The following is a 21,952-nucleotide window of genomic DNA, read 5'->3' as shown; positions in this document are numbered from 1 at the left end:
GCAGGTTTTCTGGCTCTGGAGCTGTGGAGTCTGGATCTGTGGTTGCGGGTCACCTGCTGCCCCCGTGTTCCTGCTCGACACCCTCTGCTGCAACGACTATTGTTACTAGTCCTATTGTTATTATTGTTATTATAATCATTAACCGTACCTCTGTATGTGTATATTGTGTAGGCTGCCTCCCTCCCCTCTCTCTCTCTCCTTCCATCCCTCTCTTTTTCTCTCTGTTCCTCTCCTGCCCTCTCTCTCTCTCTCTCACTCTCTCTCCCTCTCCCTCTCCCTCTCTCTCTCTCTCTCTCTCCCTCTCTCCTTCACCCCCAACCGGTGGAGGCAGATGATCGCCCACCCTGAGCCATGGTTCTGCTCGAGGTTTCTGCCTCTTAAAAGGAAGTTTTTCCTTGCCTCTGTCGCCTAGTGCTGCTCTTGGTGGGAACTTTTGGGCTTCTGTAAATAGCATCATAGAGTACGGTCTAGACCTGCTCTTTTATGAAAAGCGCTGTGAGATAACTGTTGTTGTGATTTGGCGCTATATAAATAAAATTGAATTGAAAAATTGAATTGAATTGTAAATGGGGCGTAAGACCCCCACGAAGCTCATAACTCAAACCCTGTTTGTTGTGGAGTGATACGGATCTGTGCAAAGGAATTCAACGTCATACCCGTTGTATATGCTCATTATATCACTACTATGAACCAATCACATTGCTTGATTTGACCTACCGGTTTTATAAATTGTATATATACTGCTATATACTTCAGTAATATATTGTTTTACTTTTTTATATAAAACGTATTTTAATAGAGGCTACATTTAATTATATGTTAAGTTCTGTGTGTGTAGCATGAAGGGACTCCCTTGATCAAGTTTTCTAAGGGGTTCTGCTGCCTGGTCACCTAACCATTCCGGTGAAGCTTCCTGCCAGCCTTCCCCTTGAGACAACAGGGATATTACATTGACGCTTTTATCCAACTTACAATTGCTATACATGTCTGAGGTTGCACACCTCAGTAAGTGTCTTGCTCAGGGACACATTGGTAGATGGGTCACAGTGGGGAATTAAAGCCAGGTCTCTCACACCAAAGGCATACGTCTTATCCACTGCGCCATCATCACCCCTCCCCTGCTAAACTAACTAAATCTATCTGTCCATCAGGAAAGTGCATAAATAAGAGTGTTGAAGCAGAGCAGCCGGAGGATATCAGAGGGAAATCCAGAGAAAATTTTCTCTATAAAATATGGTCTAGTTTCACCCATAACAGTGAATAAGTTGTGTTTTGTACAGTGATCAGTGCTTTCCAGATGGCCCACAGAAAAAAATCTGCTAAATCAATAAGTGCAGGTTGAGTCATACCATCAACATTTTATTTTATTTTCCTAGAAAATGACAAACTTTAAAATACCATTAAGGATACCTGCAAAACAACTGTTTAATTATTGTTGGGAAAGAGATATAGCTGATGTATAGCAATGAGTACTGATGGTCTAGTGTTTTAAGACTAAGGCAATACTAGCATAAACAAGTACTGTCATTACGCTAGCTTTCCTTTTTTATACTGAACAACACCAGCAAAATGCTGCCCCATTATGGCAAGTCATTTTAACATCTATCAGCTATGCTGGATATTCATTACCGATATCTGCAACGTCATTTTGCTTAGTCAAACTCTAATTAAAGATAGCCTATCTGTAATCATATTCTGACAAGTGAAAACTCTGTATGGCAAGCCTTTTTAATATCAATTAGCTAGACCGGATGCATCATGATTCTGCCTAGTAAAAGCTATCTGTAATTACAGTTTGCCTTGTGAGAGTCAAACTACTTTTGCCATTCATGTTTGTGGAGTTTCCCAACTGTTCTCATCCCAGGAATAATTCCTTCAGTTTCAATAGGGTTCTTGCACAGTTCATGCTTGAGCCCTAATCATTTAGCTGCAGATATCCGCAAACTGTAGATATGCAGTATCTGTAATGACAAACCTAGTACACATGAAAATAAAATTACAGATCTTTAATTAATGTTTTGACTAGGCAAAGTTACGTTGTCGATATTAGAAATGAAGTAATTTGCCCAACACTGCTGTTAGATATACCATAAAACTGATATGCCGTGAAGACAGTGGCCTAAATCCTTTTGTCCCACCTAAGCCATGAACCCTGAATCCTCACAGATTTTACTGACATCACTTGGAAAGTAATTGAGTGCAAGAGGCAGCAAGGGCTCAAAATTCTGTAAACAGGAATGGGACAGCACTTTGCCACATTATCACGTTACATTGACGACGCTGTAATATATTGCACACTTTTTATTTTACGTTTTTGCCTGATTTTTAGGTATTGCAGGCCCTTGCCCTACAGAGTGGACGCGAGGTAAATGTCAATCTAAATTTGTCAATAATCAGTGCATTATTGTTGGTCAAAACAGCATCATTAAGCAAAAACTAAAATAAATAATTAAATAAATTAAGTGTGTAACAAGGTTTTGCATTCCTCTGACTTCATGCGTTCTATGTACCATCTTAAATCTATGTTAAGAAAAATTCTAACAATTGTAGCATCAGTGTTGATTTTCCGTTTACCGTTCTTCTTATTCTTCTCTTATAAGGCAGATTTGCCGTGATATTTCTCTCGCTTCCGGGTGTCCCCTGGTAACCCTGGTCACCCCCGTGTTTTACATCATAGCACTATGAACTGTGGACAATTCCCTCAGGTAAAGTCTGCAGAAATGCAGACTTATGAAAAGGGTTTAGAAAGTGCTCAAAATGTCCGTGAGAGACCCCTCGCGCACTTGACGATTTGATAGTGGGACAGCCCTAAGCCGTCGCGGAGTTCCCGGGAATGTGCCTCAAAGTCTGTGAGTCTGAGTGTGGACATTGGGATTGGGCCAGTGTTCTGCTTTCTGCCCCCTAGTTGCGCACGCATCTCGGTGATGACGATGCACAGAAACCCGTCTATTGTCACCTATACTATCTTCATGTAGGCTCCAGCTTTTAATGCAATGGTGAACATGCTTTGTGAGTCTTGTTTTTTCCTTCACATGTATAAAAGAAACTGTTATATCAGAGGTCTGTGGTGTAATCACGGATTGGTATATGGACTATCCTTTATGTATTAGTTTTTCATTATTTTATTGCTGCCGAATATGTTTTAATAAGGAGAGTGGGAAGGGACTCCCCGGAGTGCAAAAGGTGAAGCAGTCGGACTTCAGTGGGCTCTGTACTACAAGCTTGCCAGACAAACAAAAAACTAAAGAATTTGGAAATGCTTTTTGGTGGTTTTTATGTTGGGTCTTTACTGGATTACTGCATCATCCCATCGGCTAAACAGACTGTGGCCAAGTTGCATAAGTTAACTGCAGATTGAAAATCGAAGAGACTCCGATTGTTTCCTGTGAAGCGAGCTGACCAGGAAGCATCACCAACATATGTTGTGTATTTGCCTGTGCTATAAGATGTATAAACCATGCTGATTCCCTCTTCTCAGCCTTGAGTTCATCAACAGTATTATTCTCTTGTTGTTGTTTTTTTTTTGGGGGGGGGGGTTTAAATAAAAGTAGCAGTTGTCCAGAACCAGACCTTCACTTGAAATAGGCTTATATCATACAGTAATTTCCTCTGTTTTCAGATGTGCTCCAGTTTTAATTTGCTGTTGCTGCTATTTGTTCTCAAGGCAAAAAACACTTCAATGTTTATCTGTTAAAACATTTTTAAATCAGCTTATTCCCCTCAGCAGTGTAAACATGGTACTGCACCCACTCACAGATCCAAAATACAGTTGCAGAGCTGTTATACAAAAAAACTACAGCACCATGAAGGAACATGTTACTCAGTGCAACAGTGAGGTCCATTTATGTGTTTTAATAGGTTTTGGACAACAATGAAGCTCTCAACAAAAGCTGTCTAGAAAAAACAGTCACACAATGTCAGCAGGCACACACATGCACATTTCTATATCTGTTCAAATTTGGGAATTCTGTGTTGTTGGACTGTGTATGCACAAGACTAACAAGTAATAACTTGTCACATGTCTCAGAGGTAGACATGTGTTGTTTGTTATGTACAGTATGTAGTAGCTAGTGATGATTAGATTCCATTTAAAACTCTTTCTCCTCACCTACATGACACGCTCCCAACAGTGCTGAGATAACCATGCCTAATGCTGCATTCAAGAGATGGTGATAAGTTTAAGCTTCTAAAGACGTTTTTGGAAAACTGGTGTTTATTTGGGGGACCATTGGGACTAACAGCATCACCAGTCTGACATAGTGATACCCATCATTTTAACCATGGTCTCATGTGTTACAGCAAGCTGTCACAGGTCATTTGATAACTATATATACTTATAATTAAGGAAAGTCAGGTTCAACCACAGTCTTGCTGGATTTATACACAACTTCAGACTATTTCTCAGCAATTCAGTTATTTAACTTCACGAGCATGCCAGAATGTTTGTTGGGTGAGGATATTATTTTGCATTATAAAATAAAATATATAATAAAATAAATCAAAGCAGCTGCATCATAAAGATGCAGAAATTTATTTTGGCCCACACTGATCTAAATAATTTTTTTTATATATTGTTTTTTATATTTTATACCTGACATCATGACAAAGAAATGGATTGCCATAGGAATGCCTATGCATGTTGAAGGATAGTGCCCAAATGTGGATATTAAGTACCCCAGAAGCAGATAATTTTCTTTTATTAAGAGGTCTTTAGGAAGGTGATCAAGAAGCTGTTCTAGACTGTAGTGACTTTGTTGCTGAAGTGTTTCAAAGAAATAGTTTGTTTCACCAAAATATTTTTGCCCATGATAAAGTACCACTCACTTTACAAATCATATCAGCAATGGGAAATAAGTGCTGTTTAAATACTTTAACCCCTGTTTGTGCCTCTCAAGTACTACTGTTACCTTAGAGCCACAGAGCTAAGCATATGCTTTTCTGAAAAATACCCAGCAATAATTGTAAAACCCAGAAGGGGGTTTTACAATATTTAGAATCGCCACAAAGACTCTTCTAACAATCTGATTAAATAGAATATAAAACAATAAAAATATCTGATTTAACCAATTTCCCAAGTTACAAATCTAATTTCTCATTCAGGTGGAAAAAAATAACATATTTCCCCTGCTCCTTTATAATATAAACACATTATTTTGTCTGAAAATGTATTAAATTTTGTACATTGAGCTAGAAAATATGACATTCCCAGCTACCATCTTTGTTGTAATTAAGAAATAGTCTTTAACTTTGTAAACTGATTAAAAATATATTTTTGTGCAGGAGAAAGAATATTTATTCATCCAGTATGCAAGAAGAGTCTTTGAGGATTTTGGAAGTACATTCAAAACGGGGCGACATGTTTTTAAATGGCCTGTGCTTTTCAAAGATCACCAGATTTATCTTTCAGAAAAACAGAGGTTTAGCACAGTTACTAATTGTAATTCCTGAAAGGTATAAACTCAAACTATTGTACATAATGTGAAAATCTAAACTCTTGAAAGTATTAATAGGAACAGGGAATATAACAGGCTTCTGTGTTTCCACAGCCGCACAAGGACCTGCCAACACTTTGAGAGTGCCTCTCCTAATAAAAAACAAAGTGGTCCTTTCATTTTCTGTTGTGACTGCAGCCGTGAAAGCATTCCAGGCGCTCAGAAGTCAAGGGCTCAAGTCCACATGAATTACACTAACTAAACAACATTTTTAGGAAAAAAAAAAACCACACCAATAAGTGGAAGTGCAAAGGAGGAACTTTTCATTGTGTGTATGTGTAAACCATATGCGGCTCAGTTTACAGTTTCATTAGTCCGTCTGTTCAAAGACCAAAAGTACCATATTTAGGACTGAGACTCAACACAAGCTATCTCAGCTTTTCATTTTCTTGCCCTTGTATCAAAGTCTGATTGCTCCTCATTAAACGGCTTCCATCCCAGTCTCTCTCCCCCTCCTCCACCGTCCTCCTCCCAGCCCCCCCCCCACCAGTTTCTCTCCTGTCCTGGATGGGTCTCGTTTTAATAAAGAGCCACTGGCTGCCAATAGGCTCTGTTGTCCTAGCTGAGCTTGGGCTGCTGGAGCCCGTGGGAACTGTTTAGCATCCAGCAGATCTTTGTACTGGATCTCAGGCCTGATCATCCTCAGACAGGCTGTCCTGGTGCTGTTGTCCAGTCCGGGCTGAAGCTCGTAGCCAAGAATCTTCACTAATCCACTCTGGAACGGCCGGATGTTTTTGTCTCGGATCCGGTGCGCCTCCACAGGCTTCCCGCCATCCCTGAGACAAACCCGTGCCAGATCATCCCGTCGCGTCCTCAAAAGAGCTACTTCCTGCTCCATCTGAGATTGGCCGAACCGGTCGATTTCCTCCCAGAAGGTCTGGTTGAAGGCTTTGTATAAGTACCAATCCAGGGCATTCCACTGCCGCAGCTTCTCCCGCTGTTCCTCCGTTAGTGACAGATTGGGTGGGGTCTTGGCTTGCGAACGTCCACCTCTTCCACCGCCACCGGCCACTTCCACAGCTTTGCTCACCCAGCTCCCACTTATCCCCCCGATGCTAGGCTTCTGCTGCCGAGCATTGAGACTGAATGAGACGACGGCGTCCAGTGGCCAGCAGAGGGCGTGTCTCAGCAGGATCATGGACTGGTCAAAGTGCTCAGACACTAGAATCAGCTTGAAGGCTCGGCGGATCAGGGCCTCGTAGTGCTGAGCCAGTGCCAGAGAGAAATTAGCATTGTTGTCCATGCCAAAGTCAAACCACAGCAGGTTGCGGGCATAGTGGTTGTTGCGGAGACGAGGGTCGTAGTATTTGTTTGGGTCATCAGCAAAGTCGCCCAAGCCTTTAGCTTTCCGAAAGGCAGGTGCTACCTCCTTGTAGTAAGCAAAGGAGGACTCAGCCAGAGCAACCGGGTCCCTGATGATAGAGAAGTAGAATGTGTCTGCAGGCATCACTTTTTCAACCTAAGACACAGAAAAGTAGAACTTGTAGTTAAAAAAATTCAACTTAAAGCAGTAGTACATTTTATTTTAATTGGTTCTTCTGAGCAACAGAAGCCTTGCACAGAATGTGTTTGTAGTTGTCCTTCTGGAAAATAATCACAAGTAACCAGTCCATCCCTTTCAGAAGAAAACTTATTTCTCCCATATACAATTATTAACATAAACATGTCAAATCTAACAGATTTCCCCTGAAACACTTGGTTATTGCACTAATTTAAATCATGGTAACTGCATGATGTTATAATAACTATAATTATTATGACTATACTTTAGGGATCCAAGCAGCGAAGCTGCTGGAGGAAAACTCCACCCACTACTCAGGCAAAAATATTACACATATTGACCTCATAGTGGTGCTGTAACGTATTTACAAGCATTACGTCCATGAAAATTTAACAGGCTACACTGAACTTTAAGTTGTCTTAGTGCATCTTTTGCAGTGAGAGTTAATTGATTTTAAGCACTAGAGAAATACAATGAAATTAGACTGAAAATAATAATAGCATTTTGCCTGGCACTATCTTCATATTATTCTGAAAATTTCCTAGACAGAAATGTTTATTCCGGTAATTCAGGCATTCTGTGGTATTCATTCATGTAGATATAACAGATATACATACACACATGCATCCATAGAGCAGAATACCTGAACATTATACCTTCACTCAACACTCCACCTGCTTCTACACCAAACTAGGTTAACTAGGTTAGGTGGAGTGCTAGTTAGGCAGGTAGGTGTTTGTGGTACTAGTGTGCATGAATATTGATATGTTCCACCCCTTGTATTTTTCAGCCATGTGTTAAATTACCGTCAAACTGTGTCGGTTAAACAGTCTGAAGTCTAAGACATGTAGACTTAAGAATATTATGAATTCTCACAAAATGATGACGTTAGATCCTGAATATTACAACTTTTTTAAGAGAATATATACAGTATGTGGGAGAGATTTTGAATGTGCACCTGAATTTTGTGTTTCCCTTTACATAAATAAAGACATTTCCACCATAAATTTGTGAAGAACAATTCCCCAGAATGCAGAAAATCAAATTGTTTAATGCTCAAAATTGTCATATAATTCAGCATCGAACATTTCTTAGAAATGTCTCGTCTCGTCCTTTCGTCTGGTGAGCCCAATATCGTGTCTCGTCTCATGAGCTAAGTGTTTTGTCAAACCCTACACCGTACTATAACTACCGGAACTAGGCACTCATTGTTTGATTTTCCTGTCTCAGCACATTAGAATATTATGTTTGCTATGCAAACAATAACCAAGCAAATACAAACGTTGATGTACATTTGATCTGCGTCCTCACTTTATGTATCCACATCACTACAGAATATCTCATCATCATCCTCTATGTCATTCCACTTCCCCCTCTACTGAGCGACTCACCTCCGGCTTATTAAATCTCATGTGATTGCCCATGATGTGGAACTCCACAGCTCGCGGACCTCGGTAACCTTTGACTCTGTGAGCATTGAAGGGCAGTGGGTAGCCCAGCTGGTAGCCTGACGGCAGGGCAAAGTAGAGGTCCCGCTCCTCGCCGAAGCGGTACAGCATGTTGAGCACAGTGCTGCTAGCCGTCTTATGGGTCTTGAGGAACATGATGTGGGTGCGGGGCTGACAGGAGCCCAGAGACGGCCCCTGAGCATTACGGGACAACAAGATGGAGCGGGCAGCTGGCTGGACACTGCTGGAGGACAGATAAAGGTGGCATTTCAACTTTATTTCAAACTGTGTGTATCCTACAATTTAGAGCCTTCAAGCCACATTATTATTCAATGGATCTAATGAATTCATGTAATGTGAAAGGTGTCGCTTATACTGACGAATCCACAGAGAATTATCAACAACTCTGTAGTTCCCCTCAGCACTAGTGTTTTTAGCCCATTTTAGATCTTTGCTTTGGTTTTCTGTTAAGCTCTACTCTCATTAAAAAGACTTCCAGCTATCACAGGCGGCCTTTTCAGAGGAAAAGCTCCAAAACACACTGCTAAGCCCCCCATGGTGCCTCAATACATGTATGAATGTACTGTCAGCAAACCCATTTAACACTTCAACACCATGTACACTCAGTTGCCAAATTATTAGGTATACAGAGTTAAAACTAATGCATTCTAATACAACCATCAACAGTTTATGTTAAACAGTTTCATAGAGATGTTGATTCAACTAAGTGGTTAGTTTGGAGGATGTTGTTTGTGGTGTTGTTGAAATACATTGTATTATACTAACAGGTTTTTCCGATATTTAGTACCCTCATTTATATAAATGGTGTGGACAACAATTCAACAGCACCGCAAAACACATCCTCCAAACTGATCTTCCAAACTGACCAGGTAGAATTTATCGCAGGACTGTTGTATTAGACTATATTAGCTTTAACTAGGTGCATGTAATAAACTGGCAAGTAGGTGTATGAAATTGAATTGACTATTCATCTCATTTCACTTTTCAAATAGAGCAGGTATACTCTTTGTAACATTATTTATTATTTCACAGACCCAACAATTCCAAACCATGTGCACTTGGTGACAGTGGCAAGGAAAAACCCTTTTAACAGGCAGAAACCTTAAACATAACCTATGCTCAGGGTCACAGGACAACTACTGTCATTGTTATACGTTGGTGTATAGTGTACTATATAGTGTACAGTAAAGCCTGACCGGTATATGCATGAATCATAAAACTATTTTTTAGTAGCATAAATTAAGGGATCCTTATTGAAAATATCAATACTGGTATTGCACTAAAAAAATCTGGTATCAGTCAGGCTCTAGTGCATAGGTCAGTAGATCAGCATACTTTAAAAAGCTCTGCCCACACTGTAGAAATGCTCTCAACAGGCAGAGTGACTGCAACCTGAACCTTCCACAACTTCTTAAACGTATCAGTGTTATATATTATATTAGCATAAAGTAACGGCACAAGAACAAATAACACGTTTTTTAAATTAACAAATCAGTCAGAAGGTGTGGTTCTGCAGACAAAGCAGCCTCTGTTATGTAGACCCTGATAGTTGAACACATTAAACATATTAGTCCAAAGGACCTGCAGGCTGCAGACTTACCACTGCATGCATTATAACACTAGAACTCTCATTTCTCCCTCTAAATTTTCACTTAACGGTGTTCATTCAGCAGCAATTTTTTCTTCCTGTGCTTTGAATGCTGGCCGGGGCGATGCCTGGTGTGTGAGGAAGACGTTACTGTGGATGCGAACTCTGGTGATGAACACAACATGCTAGGGAGAAAGAGGTGCTTATCAGCGCCCCTAAAAGCATGATTTGTGATACAGTCCCCTCCAAAAGTATTGGAACGGTAAGGCAAAGGCTTTGTTTTTGTTGTTCACGGAAGACATTTGGGTTTAACATAAAAAGATCAGTTGAGACAAGAGTTCAGAATTTCAGCTTTCATTTCCTGGTATTCACATCTAGATGTGTTAAACAACTTAGGACATACCCGGCCTACATGCCTGAATCTATTATTGATTCATCAGTAAGAATCACAGTTGGTCCCCCTCCGCCCCTTCACGGAAAAAAAAAAAGAGCTCCCCCGAAAGCTATGTATAGTTCACACACTGATGTGGTTATAAGATTTTTGGAAAAAACACTACGAACTTGAAGCGGCATATCAAGGCTAACCACCTGGGAATTGAGCTCCGTTAATGTCTCCTTTGCAATAAAAATGAGAACAAAGCTGACATTTGAATCATATCTCTTTTTTTGGTTCGAGCAGATTGACCAAAATGCTAATCAAAATTATACTAATGAGTTTGCCTAAAAACCTCAAAAAGGAAGGGGCCTAAGAACCATGATTAGATACCCGAACCACATTTTCTCCCTCGGGATGTCTGACCTTATCCTATCTGTCAGGGTGAGCTCAGCCACTTGGCTCCCTCTTCACCACGACAGTCAGATACCACGCCCACATTAATGCTGATGCAATTAAAAAGAAACATTCGGTATTTTCAAACCTGGACCCGATTTTCCCAGAGGGATTATGTTGCAGCCAGGTTTCGCTACTGCCAACTGCAGTGTGCTCACTCAACTGGACCAATTTCAAAAACTGCTGTCACCCATTAGTCACATAGACATAAAAATGTGGGAAAATAGGGTCCAAGTTAAAAAATACCTAAGTTAACTTTTAAAAAGCCCTGGACTGGACTCCTTTGAAGGCACAAAGGTCAGTGACATGGAATGACTGGAGAAAAAAGGAGTAAAGTGACGGATTAATTGAGGTTTGTTGTTGCTCTTTATCGGTTTTGGTTTGTGTCATCATGGTTCTGGTGCTGTTCAAAGCCCATAGTTTCAGTTACAGCAACACCTCACAGATTTGAATGGTTAGTCATACTTTATTAGGTACACTTGTTTGTTCACACAAAGAGCTAATCAGCCAATCACATGGCAGCAACTAAATGCATTTAGGCATGTAAACGTGGTCAAGACAACTTGATGAAGATTAAACCGAGCATCAGAATGGGGAAGAAAGGGGATTTAAGTGACTTTGAACATAGTGTTGGTGCAACACGGGCTGGTCTGAGTATTTCAGAAACTGCTGATCTACTGGTTTTGATGCACAACCGTCAAATAGAAAATATCCAGTGAGTGGCAGTTGTGCAAAAATGCTGTGCTGATGTCAGAGGTCAGAGGAGAATGGGCAGACTGGTTTGAGATGACAGAACGGCAACAGTAACTCAAACTCGTTTCAACCAAGCAGCAACCTCCGGCTCTCACTTCCAATGTAACCAGGAAGTAACTGAAAACTGTAATTCATCGAGTGGACACTTGAGGCTGGCTGCAGAAGGGAGTCAATCTCCATTGACCCCCATGTCAAAAAGTCCAACTTTAAAGCAGAATAAAACATGTTTACAGCCTGATTCAAAAGCTGCTAATTTTGCCCTTCCTGACAACTGTAGGGGGGTTAATTTTTTTTATAACTCACCTGTTTAAATTATATTAAGCCTTAAAGTTCTGCATTATTAGGGGCATGGCCGCTTTGATTCACAAAGGGTTTAAAGGCAGAGAGCCGAGGGGGGAGCAGCAACAGAGTTCTGCCTGAAACTGTCACACCTGCTCGCCAAGGAGCCGTGCACCTCCGAGTGTAACGTTACTGTTTAAAAACGATATACTATTCTTTGTAGGGTTCATCAGTGGGGATGATTGAAGTACATATTGAAGGATGTTTATAGTCATCAATACGTTATTACACTTGATGTAGCATTCCTTGAGATTCAGCAAACAATCTCATGTGATAACTGCGTTTGATCAGCGACGATTCTGATAAGGAGCTTAAGAGGTGGATGCATTCCGCAGAACAGCTGTTGTAGGTTACCTGCAGAGATTTGCATCCACCTTTTTTGTCAGCATATAATGAGCGTTAGGCCTGCAGACAGGTAGCTGGGCTGTAACTAGGTCGATGGTTTAGTTAAGGCGAGAGTGTGAGAGCCGCCTCTGAGTTTGTTTGGTGGGTTAGAATTTGCCAGGTAGTAGTACAGTTCAATAAGAAATATAAAATAAGATCCTTAAAATAAACGTTCAATAAGATCAGATTTGAGTAGTTATTGTTGCACAGTGTCCAGCAGCAAACGTTAATATTGCACATAATAGTAAACAGTGTATTTCACATTTCCACCCCTAATTACTGTCACATGCCAGAGAGGTCATCATGCTGAGGCGATCTCAGAGTTCAGTAGCTTTTTGGCTCTTTGGAAGAAGCTACTTAACTACTCATTGTTGTCTTTACAGGTGCCAGAGGAGCTGATTGCAGAACCCTCCAGATGTGATTTGCTGTGTCCAGCTCTACAGGAGATAACAGCCCCAGCTTCCAGCTCTTCAGCTCCTGCTTTGCACAGCCTTTTCTTTTTACTCACAACACCTGAACACTGCTGATGTGAAATTATGACACTGGGTTCTTATCAATAGATGCTATCAATATAATAACTCTTACAACACATTATTTCAAGTCATACAAAACTACTTTACTAACCTTTATCATTATTATTATTATTCTTCCGTCACGTTTTTTCATGCGCTAACTAGTCCCACAGCTTTTGACGTAGAAACTCCGCTCAAACTCCAAGTTGTCCGGCTCAATGAGGAATGGGGTGCTATTACTTTTGTCATTGATACCTCAGAATAATAGTCTGTCTGTAGCCTGTTTAGCTGAGATACTACATACCTTAAAATTTTGCACATCCTTGTAAACTCAACTGCTTGTTGAAACAAACCAGCTCCTCTCTACCAGCAACAGCAGAGGGAGGAGGAGGAGGAGGACTGCCACGGGCTGCTGTCTTCAATCTAAACTTAACTCAGTATTTGATGTCAAGAATATAGTTTATTCACTGCTGTGAACGGAGGTGAGGCATGCGAATGTAGAATGTGTACCCAACAATCCAATATTTGAATATTTTATATTACCCTACTTGGATGAGGGATGAAACGTCTTTAAAGCCCCCCTCCGGCCAGTTTTAACTGCCATTTTTGGTTAACGTTCTTTCTCAAACAGAGAATGGGGGTGTGGCTAATAGACAGACGTAATCAATTACCATGACAACCACAAACTTACCGTCTGAAGTGTTCGCTAACAATATGCTGTGTTAACATCACTACACTGTAAAGTGTAGTACACTTTACTGTACTGGCAGGAGTAATACTTACCCATGATAGAAACTAATGTACGAGTATCAGCTGTTCAATCACACAGTCGATGGTCCTGTCACACACTGCACGTGATAACTCCTACTATGTTTTATGGTGTGCTTATTTTACCTCCGGGTTAATCACATAGAGGCTGTGCTATTTTATTTCTGTTTATGTAGGCTATAAGAAACACAACATTGTATGTACATCACCACTACTTATATCACACTGACATTTTTATCAGCTTTGGCTGTCCCTATATTCCCAAGCATACCATCCAGCTTACAGGCAGGTTTGCTGGGCCTAAGGCAGGCACATTATGAAGTCCTTACCTTTACGTATTGTGTCCTGAAGAACGGGGTATTTACAAGACAGCCTCATTTGGCTGACAATAAAATGAATTACATCTTATGCGGTTGCAATAATATATATATTTAACAGATGCATAGTGCATTAATGGTTAAACATGTTTTATATAAAACTATTGATGTATTCCGATAATTATAACTTGCAATTAACAATAACACAAACACCAGATTGGAACCTTTTTAAATGTGTGGATGCACCAAATGGGTATGGTCAAAATGAAACAACATTTAAAACTAGAAAAGACTCAACAGCAAACCAAAGCTGTACAATTGTCAAGATTTTATTAATAAAAAATATTTTAAAGAACATTTACTGGCTGTACATGAAAATACACACAGATCATTCTTTTAACTGAGTACAGTGACAAAACAAAATAATTTCTTGCAATGTTGAGAAAATCAAAAGTCACAACTCAAGTGTTGGCTGAGACATATTTGTTTACCAGATTAAATCTCTCTTAAAGAGATATTTTTTAGATATCTTACAAATAGACAAATGTGACTGAGTATGTCTTTGGCCGAGGATAATATAAGTTGTAGGACTGATCTGGCTTTGCCTTCATTAATAAAGTTCTTAACCTGAACACCGTGAACCAAGACTTCTGTGCTGGTTTCACATTTATGTCCTGTGTTAAAACCATTAACCGACAAAGGCTGGCTGCCTCATCTATCCATGAGGATCTTTTGGCCGATCTGCTAAGCAGGGCAGGTACAGTTGACTCCATGAGGGCTGATGTGTATGCTGGGGAAAGGAAAAGCATGTTTATAAAATATAACACACCATCACAGCAACCTCTCAGCTTCCATCGTGGTTGAAATGCAGAACTACCGAGAGAAACCTGTGGAAAAGGCAGATCATGCAGTTCACGTGTGAAAAAACCCAGAAGTAAAGACAACATATAGGACATTAGTAAGACCAAATTCTTCTTGTATTGTGAGCCAACGCTGCTACCTTGTGACTAAAAAGTGTTTTGTTTGCACTTCTTGTTTGCAGTTTCTGTTAATAAGGTACACCAAGCTAAAACCAAAACTAGCACTTTGAGATTTCCCTGAAATGTAAAGTGCATTATAAATAAAATTTATTATTATTATTATTATTATTATTAAAACTGTCGCAGTCCAGTAATAAATTATATCTTCATGGATCTAGTAATATTTTTTGTAATTTGTAAAATGTCTTGTTCATGTGTTTTTACTTTTAATCTCAAAAATGGCTGCTTTACAATAGAATCTTTACAGAATTGCTGGGATTTACTTCAGTACAAATGTTGGTGTGATGCATTTCCATTTATATAATTATACTCATTCTTTGCACAATCTGGGAAATTTACCTACACAATATTTTATTTCAAATTAAACCAGGCACCAAACAGCACCACTGAAGACTGGACTATTAATCATGTTTAACCACAAACCGTATAAGGTATGTCGTAACTGGTTCCATGCTGCTGTGTTCATGGATGTTCTGAACGTGGTTCACCATCACATCTCAGTTAGAGTGGAAGAAGCTGCAGTTGAGTAAAGATGTTTAATAATAGCTGGCCTCTACAGATTCAGGTCCTTCCTTTCTGTAAAGAAGAAAATGTAATTATAAAAAAGCCAAACGGAAAATGTAATTTTTTAATGAAATTAGTTAATTATTAGGATGTTATACTCACTCACACACTACAACACGTCATGTTAATTAATAAACATTTTTGCTTCGTCAACTAACGTTAGTTCCTAGTGTGAATAAATCATTTGAGACATTTCACAATGCACAACTCACCGCTGATGGCATCGGTCCTCAGCTTCAGACTTCTGATACCATTTCCTCCGCCAATGCATCGGTGAAACGGCCATGGATAAAATGCGTGTTGCAGACTGTATATAAGACGGTGGCAGGTGAAAGTGCAACTCATTTTGTGTCATCTGTCCTCCAACACCGCACACACAGATGACATAATGAAAATGAACACCACACTAAACCAAGAGGAGGAAACTAAAAAATAAAACGAAGACCCCCTGTTAACTAACTTTCTGCAATAACTATGCTAGCTAACTACACCTGGCTAACTACAACTTAGTTAACTTAGCTAACTAAACTAGAAAGACAAACCGACAATCAGACATAGAGAGACATACCGACTGTAAGTTCTAAGTGAATGACATGATAAATTGGTTAGCTAGCTCACAGCGATGTTTATCGATTTGATGCTCTGACTTAACGAGGCGTGACGGCGTGACAGGCATGACAGTGCGCCTGCGCAAGCTTGGAGAATGACGTATGACTTATGTTATTACTATAGTCAAACGTCACCACCCCGTTTCAACAACTAAGCAACTTTTGAGCACAAAATTAAGCTATTTGTGAAAAAATATTTGCCAAACTATATGGGTAATCAACATTGTAAGGAAGTGGCTCAGGAAAATATGAAATATCATAGAAATGTCAAAATACACTGGAGCGAGGCTTTAAGTATCTTCAAAAAAGTCTTGATCTTGAGTAAACACCTCTGTGTGCAGAACTTCAACTTGTTCAACAGCACAGAGTTGCGTGTCAAAGTCTGGCATGACACGATCAAACAGCGAACAAGCAGTTTGTGATAATTCCATAGAAATGTATCGATTGCGCCACAAAATTTATTAATTTAAAATGCTGATGTGACCAGGTTGTAAGGCTAACAACTGCAAAGGATAGAACTGAAACTACAGATTAATCTAAAATGAAATAAAAATACAAAGAGGAAATTAAATCGATACCTCTTGTTGAAGATGACCCCTAGCAGCTGGCCAGCAAATGCAATAGCCACGAAGAGCAGCAGTGCTTTCCACATCCAAACTGGACCCAACCGACCACACACCAGCCATCGCAACATCCTGGCAGGAGGGGTGGAGGTTGAGGAGGTGAGGGTGGATGGATAGATGGTGGATGGACAGGCAGATGCGGAAACCAAAAAAGGGTATAGAGAACAGATACAAAAAGGTTGGAGGAGGATAATAAAGAGGGAGGGCAATGACAGAAACAGAGTGGAATGAGGGATGGAGGGACAAAGGGGTGGATAAAGTTATTGTGTTATTAAAGGGAGAAGAGGGACCAAACAAGATGATGTCACATAAAAAAAGAGGACATAAAGACAAGGGCACAGTGTAAGGTAGGGGAGGGGTTGAGAGGCAAAAAGAGGAACAGAGAGAGGGAGAGATTTGGATGAGTCATAAAACAAACATGACTAAGGCATCATCATCATCATCATCATCATCATCATCATCACTGGGAGGAAAGCAGCCTGAAAATATCTACAGACTACAGGACCTACTGCATTCCTTAGATATTGTCACCGATCAGTCACGTAGTGTGAACGCCACAATGACTTCAAGACACCCGTCAAAAGACGGCAAGTTGTGTTGTGTGAACGGCACGGCCATCAGCCAACGCTGAAAGTCGTGTCGTCTGCACGAGGCACTAGTTCAAAATCATGAAATATGTGAAACCTAGGCTTTCAAACACCTCCTAGGAGGTGAGTCTGATCTGCAAAAAACTTTGCAAGTAGAATTTATGGAGTCTCATGGTCAAACGTTATTAAAAGAATGTGAGATGAAAAAAAATGCTTAAAGGAAAATATTGTACTCATACAAAAGAACTCATGTCATATCTCCACACCGGTCTGTCTGATTAACGCAAAACTTGAGCCAGTACTTTCCTGTGCCACAGTGAGGCTCAGCGCATGCCGTACATTTAACACAATCGGCCAGTAAGTGGTGCTTTTGTTGCAAAATCAGTAAATAATTTTCCAAACCACTGTTTTTGAAATGAATGTTTTCCAATCATTATGCTAGGCCCTGTTTCAGTTTTAATATGGAAAAAGCACAGGGGCCAGAAACTAAAAACTAGACAGAGACATGACCGTAAGGTCACAATCTGATCCAGTAGTAGTGTTTGGTGGTTTGCACATGAAAATCATTGAGGTTAAAATACAGTAGATTTCAAATTTTAAACATCTATTTGAATCTTGGCTCAACAGCATTCCGTGGCTTTATCTCAGATACTTCAACAAATGTAGTAAATTTACAGTGAAATGCCAGTAAAACACAGTCACCTTCTAACTCTATTCTGCAGCTACACCACAATCCTGCTTATCAGAAATAATTAACATATATTCTCCTTCATTCAATTTCATTAAATTAAATTTATATAGCGCCAATTCACAACAACACTTCTCATTGCACTTTTATCTTCCAACAGTGCAGAGAATCAGAGTGACAGAAAAAATTATTCACGGATTCTGTGTCTTCATATTGATTTTTAAAATTTCAACTGTGATTTCACATTATGCGTAAAAAACATTTTAGTGGAACTGCTCTAACAAACGCGCAGCTGTATTGTGTGCACAGAGTCACAGTGTTAATTCAAAAAGGACTTGTAGAGGTTTTGTTGTGAGCTGAGGTTGATTCGAATATGAAGGCAAAAATGTTAACTTTAGATAGTCCTGCATAACAAACTGATTTCCAAGCAGGATTTAGACTCTGACAATACAGTAAACCTCCTCTAACTAATAGGCTTCCATAGACACTTTTATACAGACTAAATCAATGAGGAAGTGAAACAGCATGTCTGGCTCTGTAAAAGGGACGAGACAGAGAGAAACTCAGTTTGTTGAAGAGAACCTGCCAGCGAGCAGATAAGTTCACAGGGTTTAAATCACCTCTCTTTCTGGAACAGAAAACCCAGATTTTGCTTGTATCACCTCCGCGGACCGCAGGATGAGGCACAGTCTAGTTTTATTTAAAACAGCCTTAAATAAATTTCAAGAAAATGTACTGTATTATTGCTGCTGCAAAAAAAATAAGTCTGCTCCCCACCAGTACATAGCAACACATGAACATAATTCTGTAACAATTTGTGAAATTATGAAATATTGATTCTGTTGTGATCTGAGTTCTATAACAATATCAAAAAATTTATCTTTTACCTTACAAAACCTTGTTTTGTGCCAATCAGGGAGAGAGTAATATGGAATTCAAATTCCTGCTTCCTACTAATATAAAAGTGAACAACTATTTCTGTTGTTTTCTGTATTCCTGTTCTCAGTGGTCCCGAACTGGATTTGTGAGGGAAGACAAAATTAATCAATTGAAAAAATTATCCTCAGATTAATCCATAATGAAATATAAAATAACTTTTCTGGGGGCCTAAACCAAAGTGACCACAAGAGACACAGAGTGTGATGTGATGGGGTGGAGAAAACAGATACACAGGGTCCTTGTGAATGCCTGCATGTGTTTTCACTGGATGGTAATCATTAAAAGTGATTACAGTATCAGTTCCTCTGATTATCACCAGATATACAAATGCATTATAAACACACGGAAACAGAGGTAAAATCTTATGTAACAATTTCAGAAGTAGTTCGAAGGGTGAACATTCAAGAGCGCCGATAGGCACAGAGGAGACAGCAGTGGCCACCACCCCGCTGTCTCCACCACAACACAAAGAAGCCCCAGTTTATAACACAACGTCCGTTTCCTCGCGCAAAAACCGGACACGCAGACAGGAATGGATCTCGAGGATCGACTAAATAAATGCTGAAAGGCCTTTTTTATGTGAAGCACCCACACCTTCTCCTATTTCTCTGCAAGATCACAGCCCACTGCCACATTTTATTCACCGCAATGCTGCATCCCAATCACTGTAAACACCTCTGGTTTCAGTCAGTCTCTCCCTTTTTCTCCCACTCTGACGGCTCCTGCTAGCTAACGTTAACGTTACCTGGCTCTCCGTCTGAAAAGCATAGCTGTGTCCCCGGGACGGTATCGGTGATATTGTACAGCTGCAGAGAGCTCGAAGCATCTCGAAGGCTTCAGCTGTAACGTTAGTTGATCCGCTGCCGACAGAGATCAGGCCATGGACCCGGCACCCAACACGATGCCCGCGTTAGTCTTTTGGACCTCCTTTAGTCCCGAACGGCTCTTCTCAGAAATTATCTTTCTAATTACCGAGTAATCTAACGCTTATTCTGCTGACGGTCGTCTGTGTAGACGAATACAGAAAGAGAGAGGCAGTAGGAGAGAAAGAAAGTAGTACTTCCGGTGCTTGCAAAATAAAAGCATTTTACGGACATGCAGCAGAAAAATCCACAGAGCATCCAAGGCAGTAGCCAGGATTTTACAAATACAAAATCAGACAGTTCTGACCTGAAACCATAAAAATGTACTTTAATTTAGTCTACTTGGATTTCTGTTTATTACCTTTTTACAAATTGTATTCCCCAAGATGAAGGTTTTCTCCATACTGTCAGAAATAAAATTCAGTCAGGCCAACTTTAACCAAAGAAAATGCTGATGCCATTTCTTTATTTATTCATTATTTAGTAGGATTAAGTTAAAACCATACGTGCGAACTAGGGGGGAGCCAGGAGGAGCTTAGCTCCCCTAAAGAGGACATCAGCTCCCCTAAAAGCATGATTTGTGATATTTTAAAATATTAACCGCATACTTTATTGCCATTAATTTCTACATTTTTCTATCATCACGGATCCATGCGTAATTTCTGGAGCGTCAGACTTCATTCAGCCAGAGAGAACGATCACCGATCGTCAGCAGCTGTCCGTTCCACTCCGTCTCCGGTACTACGGGTTGTGTTGCTAGTACTGCCGACAGCGCTGTGAACGGTTCCTGATCGTTCCGTCCGGCTGTATGAATATTACGCACTACTGCAGCTGGGGGGCTCTCTGCAACGCAACTTTTCAAAATATTTCCCTCACAGGGAGAATAGAAAGGACAGGTCGCAAACAGCTGTTGTGTGAAGAGTAATTGCAGCAAAATGGCTATATATGATAATGATAATATTAATAATTATATTTGTATAATTATAATAATAAGACAAACATGCTTGATACTTTCACAGTCAGCCCAGGCCTACATGCTTGCAGCTATTACTGATTCAGCAGTAAGAATCACAGTCTTTATTAATTCATTTCACAGGATTTAGAAACACTGAGGTCAGGAGACAAATTTCCCAAACACGCCAACCTGAGCAATTACGATAGCCACTAATCAAACAAATAAAAAAAATATCGATTTTCCTTTTCCTTCATTTCAATGTTATGAATTTCACACTCTGGTAGGAAAGCCTTTGCACTGCCAGATGTATTGTGTAATTCTGGTGGAGAATGCTAAACCCCTGCTAAACTGAAAATCGAAATTACAGTCTCATTGATGATTTCAAGTTTTTGAGTAACAAAGATCATACTTTTATTTTGAAGGCAAACCGGGTGTGTTACTGGCGTGGTTCGTTTTACTTCTTTTGACTTGTAGGTTTGCCGAATCTGACGTCATCCTGTGATGCTGACAGAAAGGCATCCAGTGAAAATACAGTCTGACTGGTTACTCCACCTAACTCCATTATAATACGTGGGGCAAATTAAAGGAAGTATCTGAGTAAAAGACTGGAGAAATATATAGAAGTTGCAGATGCTTCAGTGCATCAGGGCTCACTGAATGTTTTGATGAGAATGAAAATTACCTGAATAAAACACTAAGGATGTTACAGTCACTAGATCTCAACCCACTTAGGGAAGATTTTGGACCAACATGTAAAACAATGCTCTCCACCACCATCAACATAACGCAGAATTATATAACCTTAATCTTCAAATCTATAAATTAAATTCAATTTTATTTATATAGCGCCAAATCAAAACAACAGTTATCTCAAAGCGCTTTTCATAAAAGAGCAGGTCTAGACCGTACTCTGTGATGATATTTACAGAAGCCCAACAGTTCCCACCAAGAGCAAGCACTAGGGACAGAGGCAAGGAAAACTTCCTTTAAGAGGCAGAAACCTCGAGCAGGACCATGGCTCAGGGTGGGCGACCATCTGCCTCGACCGGTTGGGGGTGAAGGAGAGAGAGGGAGGGAGAGAGAGAGAGAGAGAGAGAGGGAGAGGGCAAGAGAGGAACATAGAGAAAAAGAGA

General features: G+C 40.1%; 1 protein-coding gene across 1 annotated transcript; it reads right to left on the bottom strand.

Moving 5' to 3' along the window:
* Positions 1-3,831: 3,831 nt before the first annotated feature.
* Positions 3,832-20,040, bottom strand: gal3st4 (galactose-3-O-sulfotransferase 4). The gene is given in 5 exon segments (XM_038731794.1): positions 3,832-5,952; positions 5,955-6,951; positions 8,385-8,685; positions 16,743-16,859; positions 19,747-20,040. Coding segments are annotated over 5 exon segments (1,530 nt in total). The 5' UTR covers positions 19,770-20,040; the 3' UTR covers positions 3,832-5,860.
* Between the last annotated feature and the right edge of the window lie 1,912 nt (positions 20,041-21,952).

The sequence above is a fragment of the Micropterus salmoides genome, unplaced genomic scaffold, assembly GCF_014851395.1.
Source record: "Micropterus salmoides isolate LMB-PRFRI ecotype aquatic unplaced genomic scaffold, ASM1485139v1 Ms_hic_scaffold_2, whole genome shotgun sequence".
Taxonomy (NCBI): domain Eukaryota; kingdom Metazoa; phylum Chordata; class Actinopteri; order Centrarchiformes; family Centrarchidae; genus Micropterus; species Micropterus salmoides.
The sequence above is the reverse complement of the archived record's forward strand: the minus strand, read 5'-3'. Positions and strand labels throughout refer to the sequence as shown.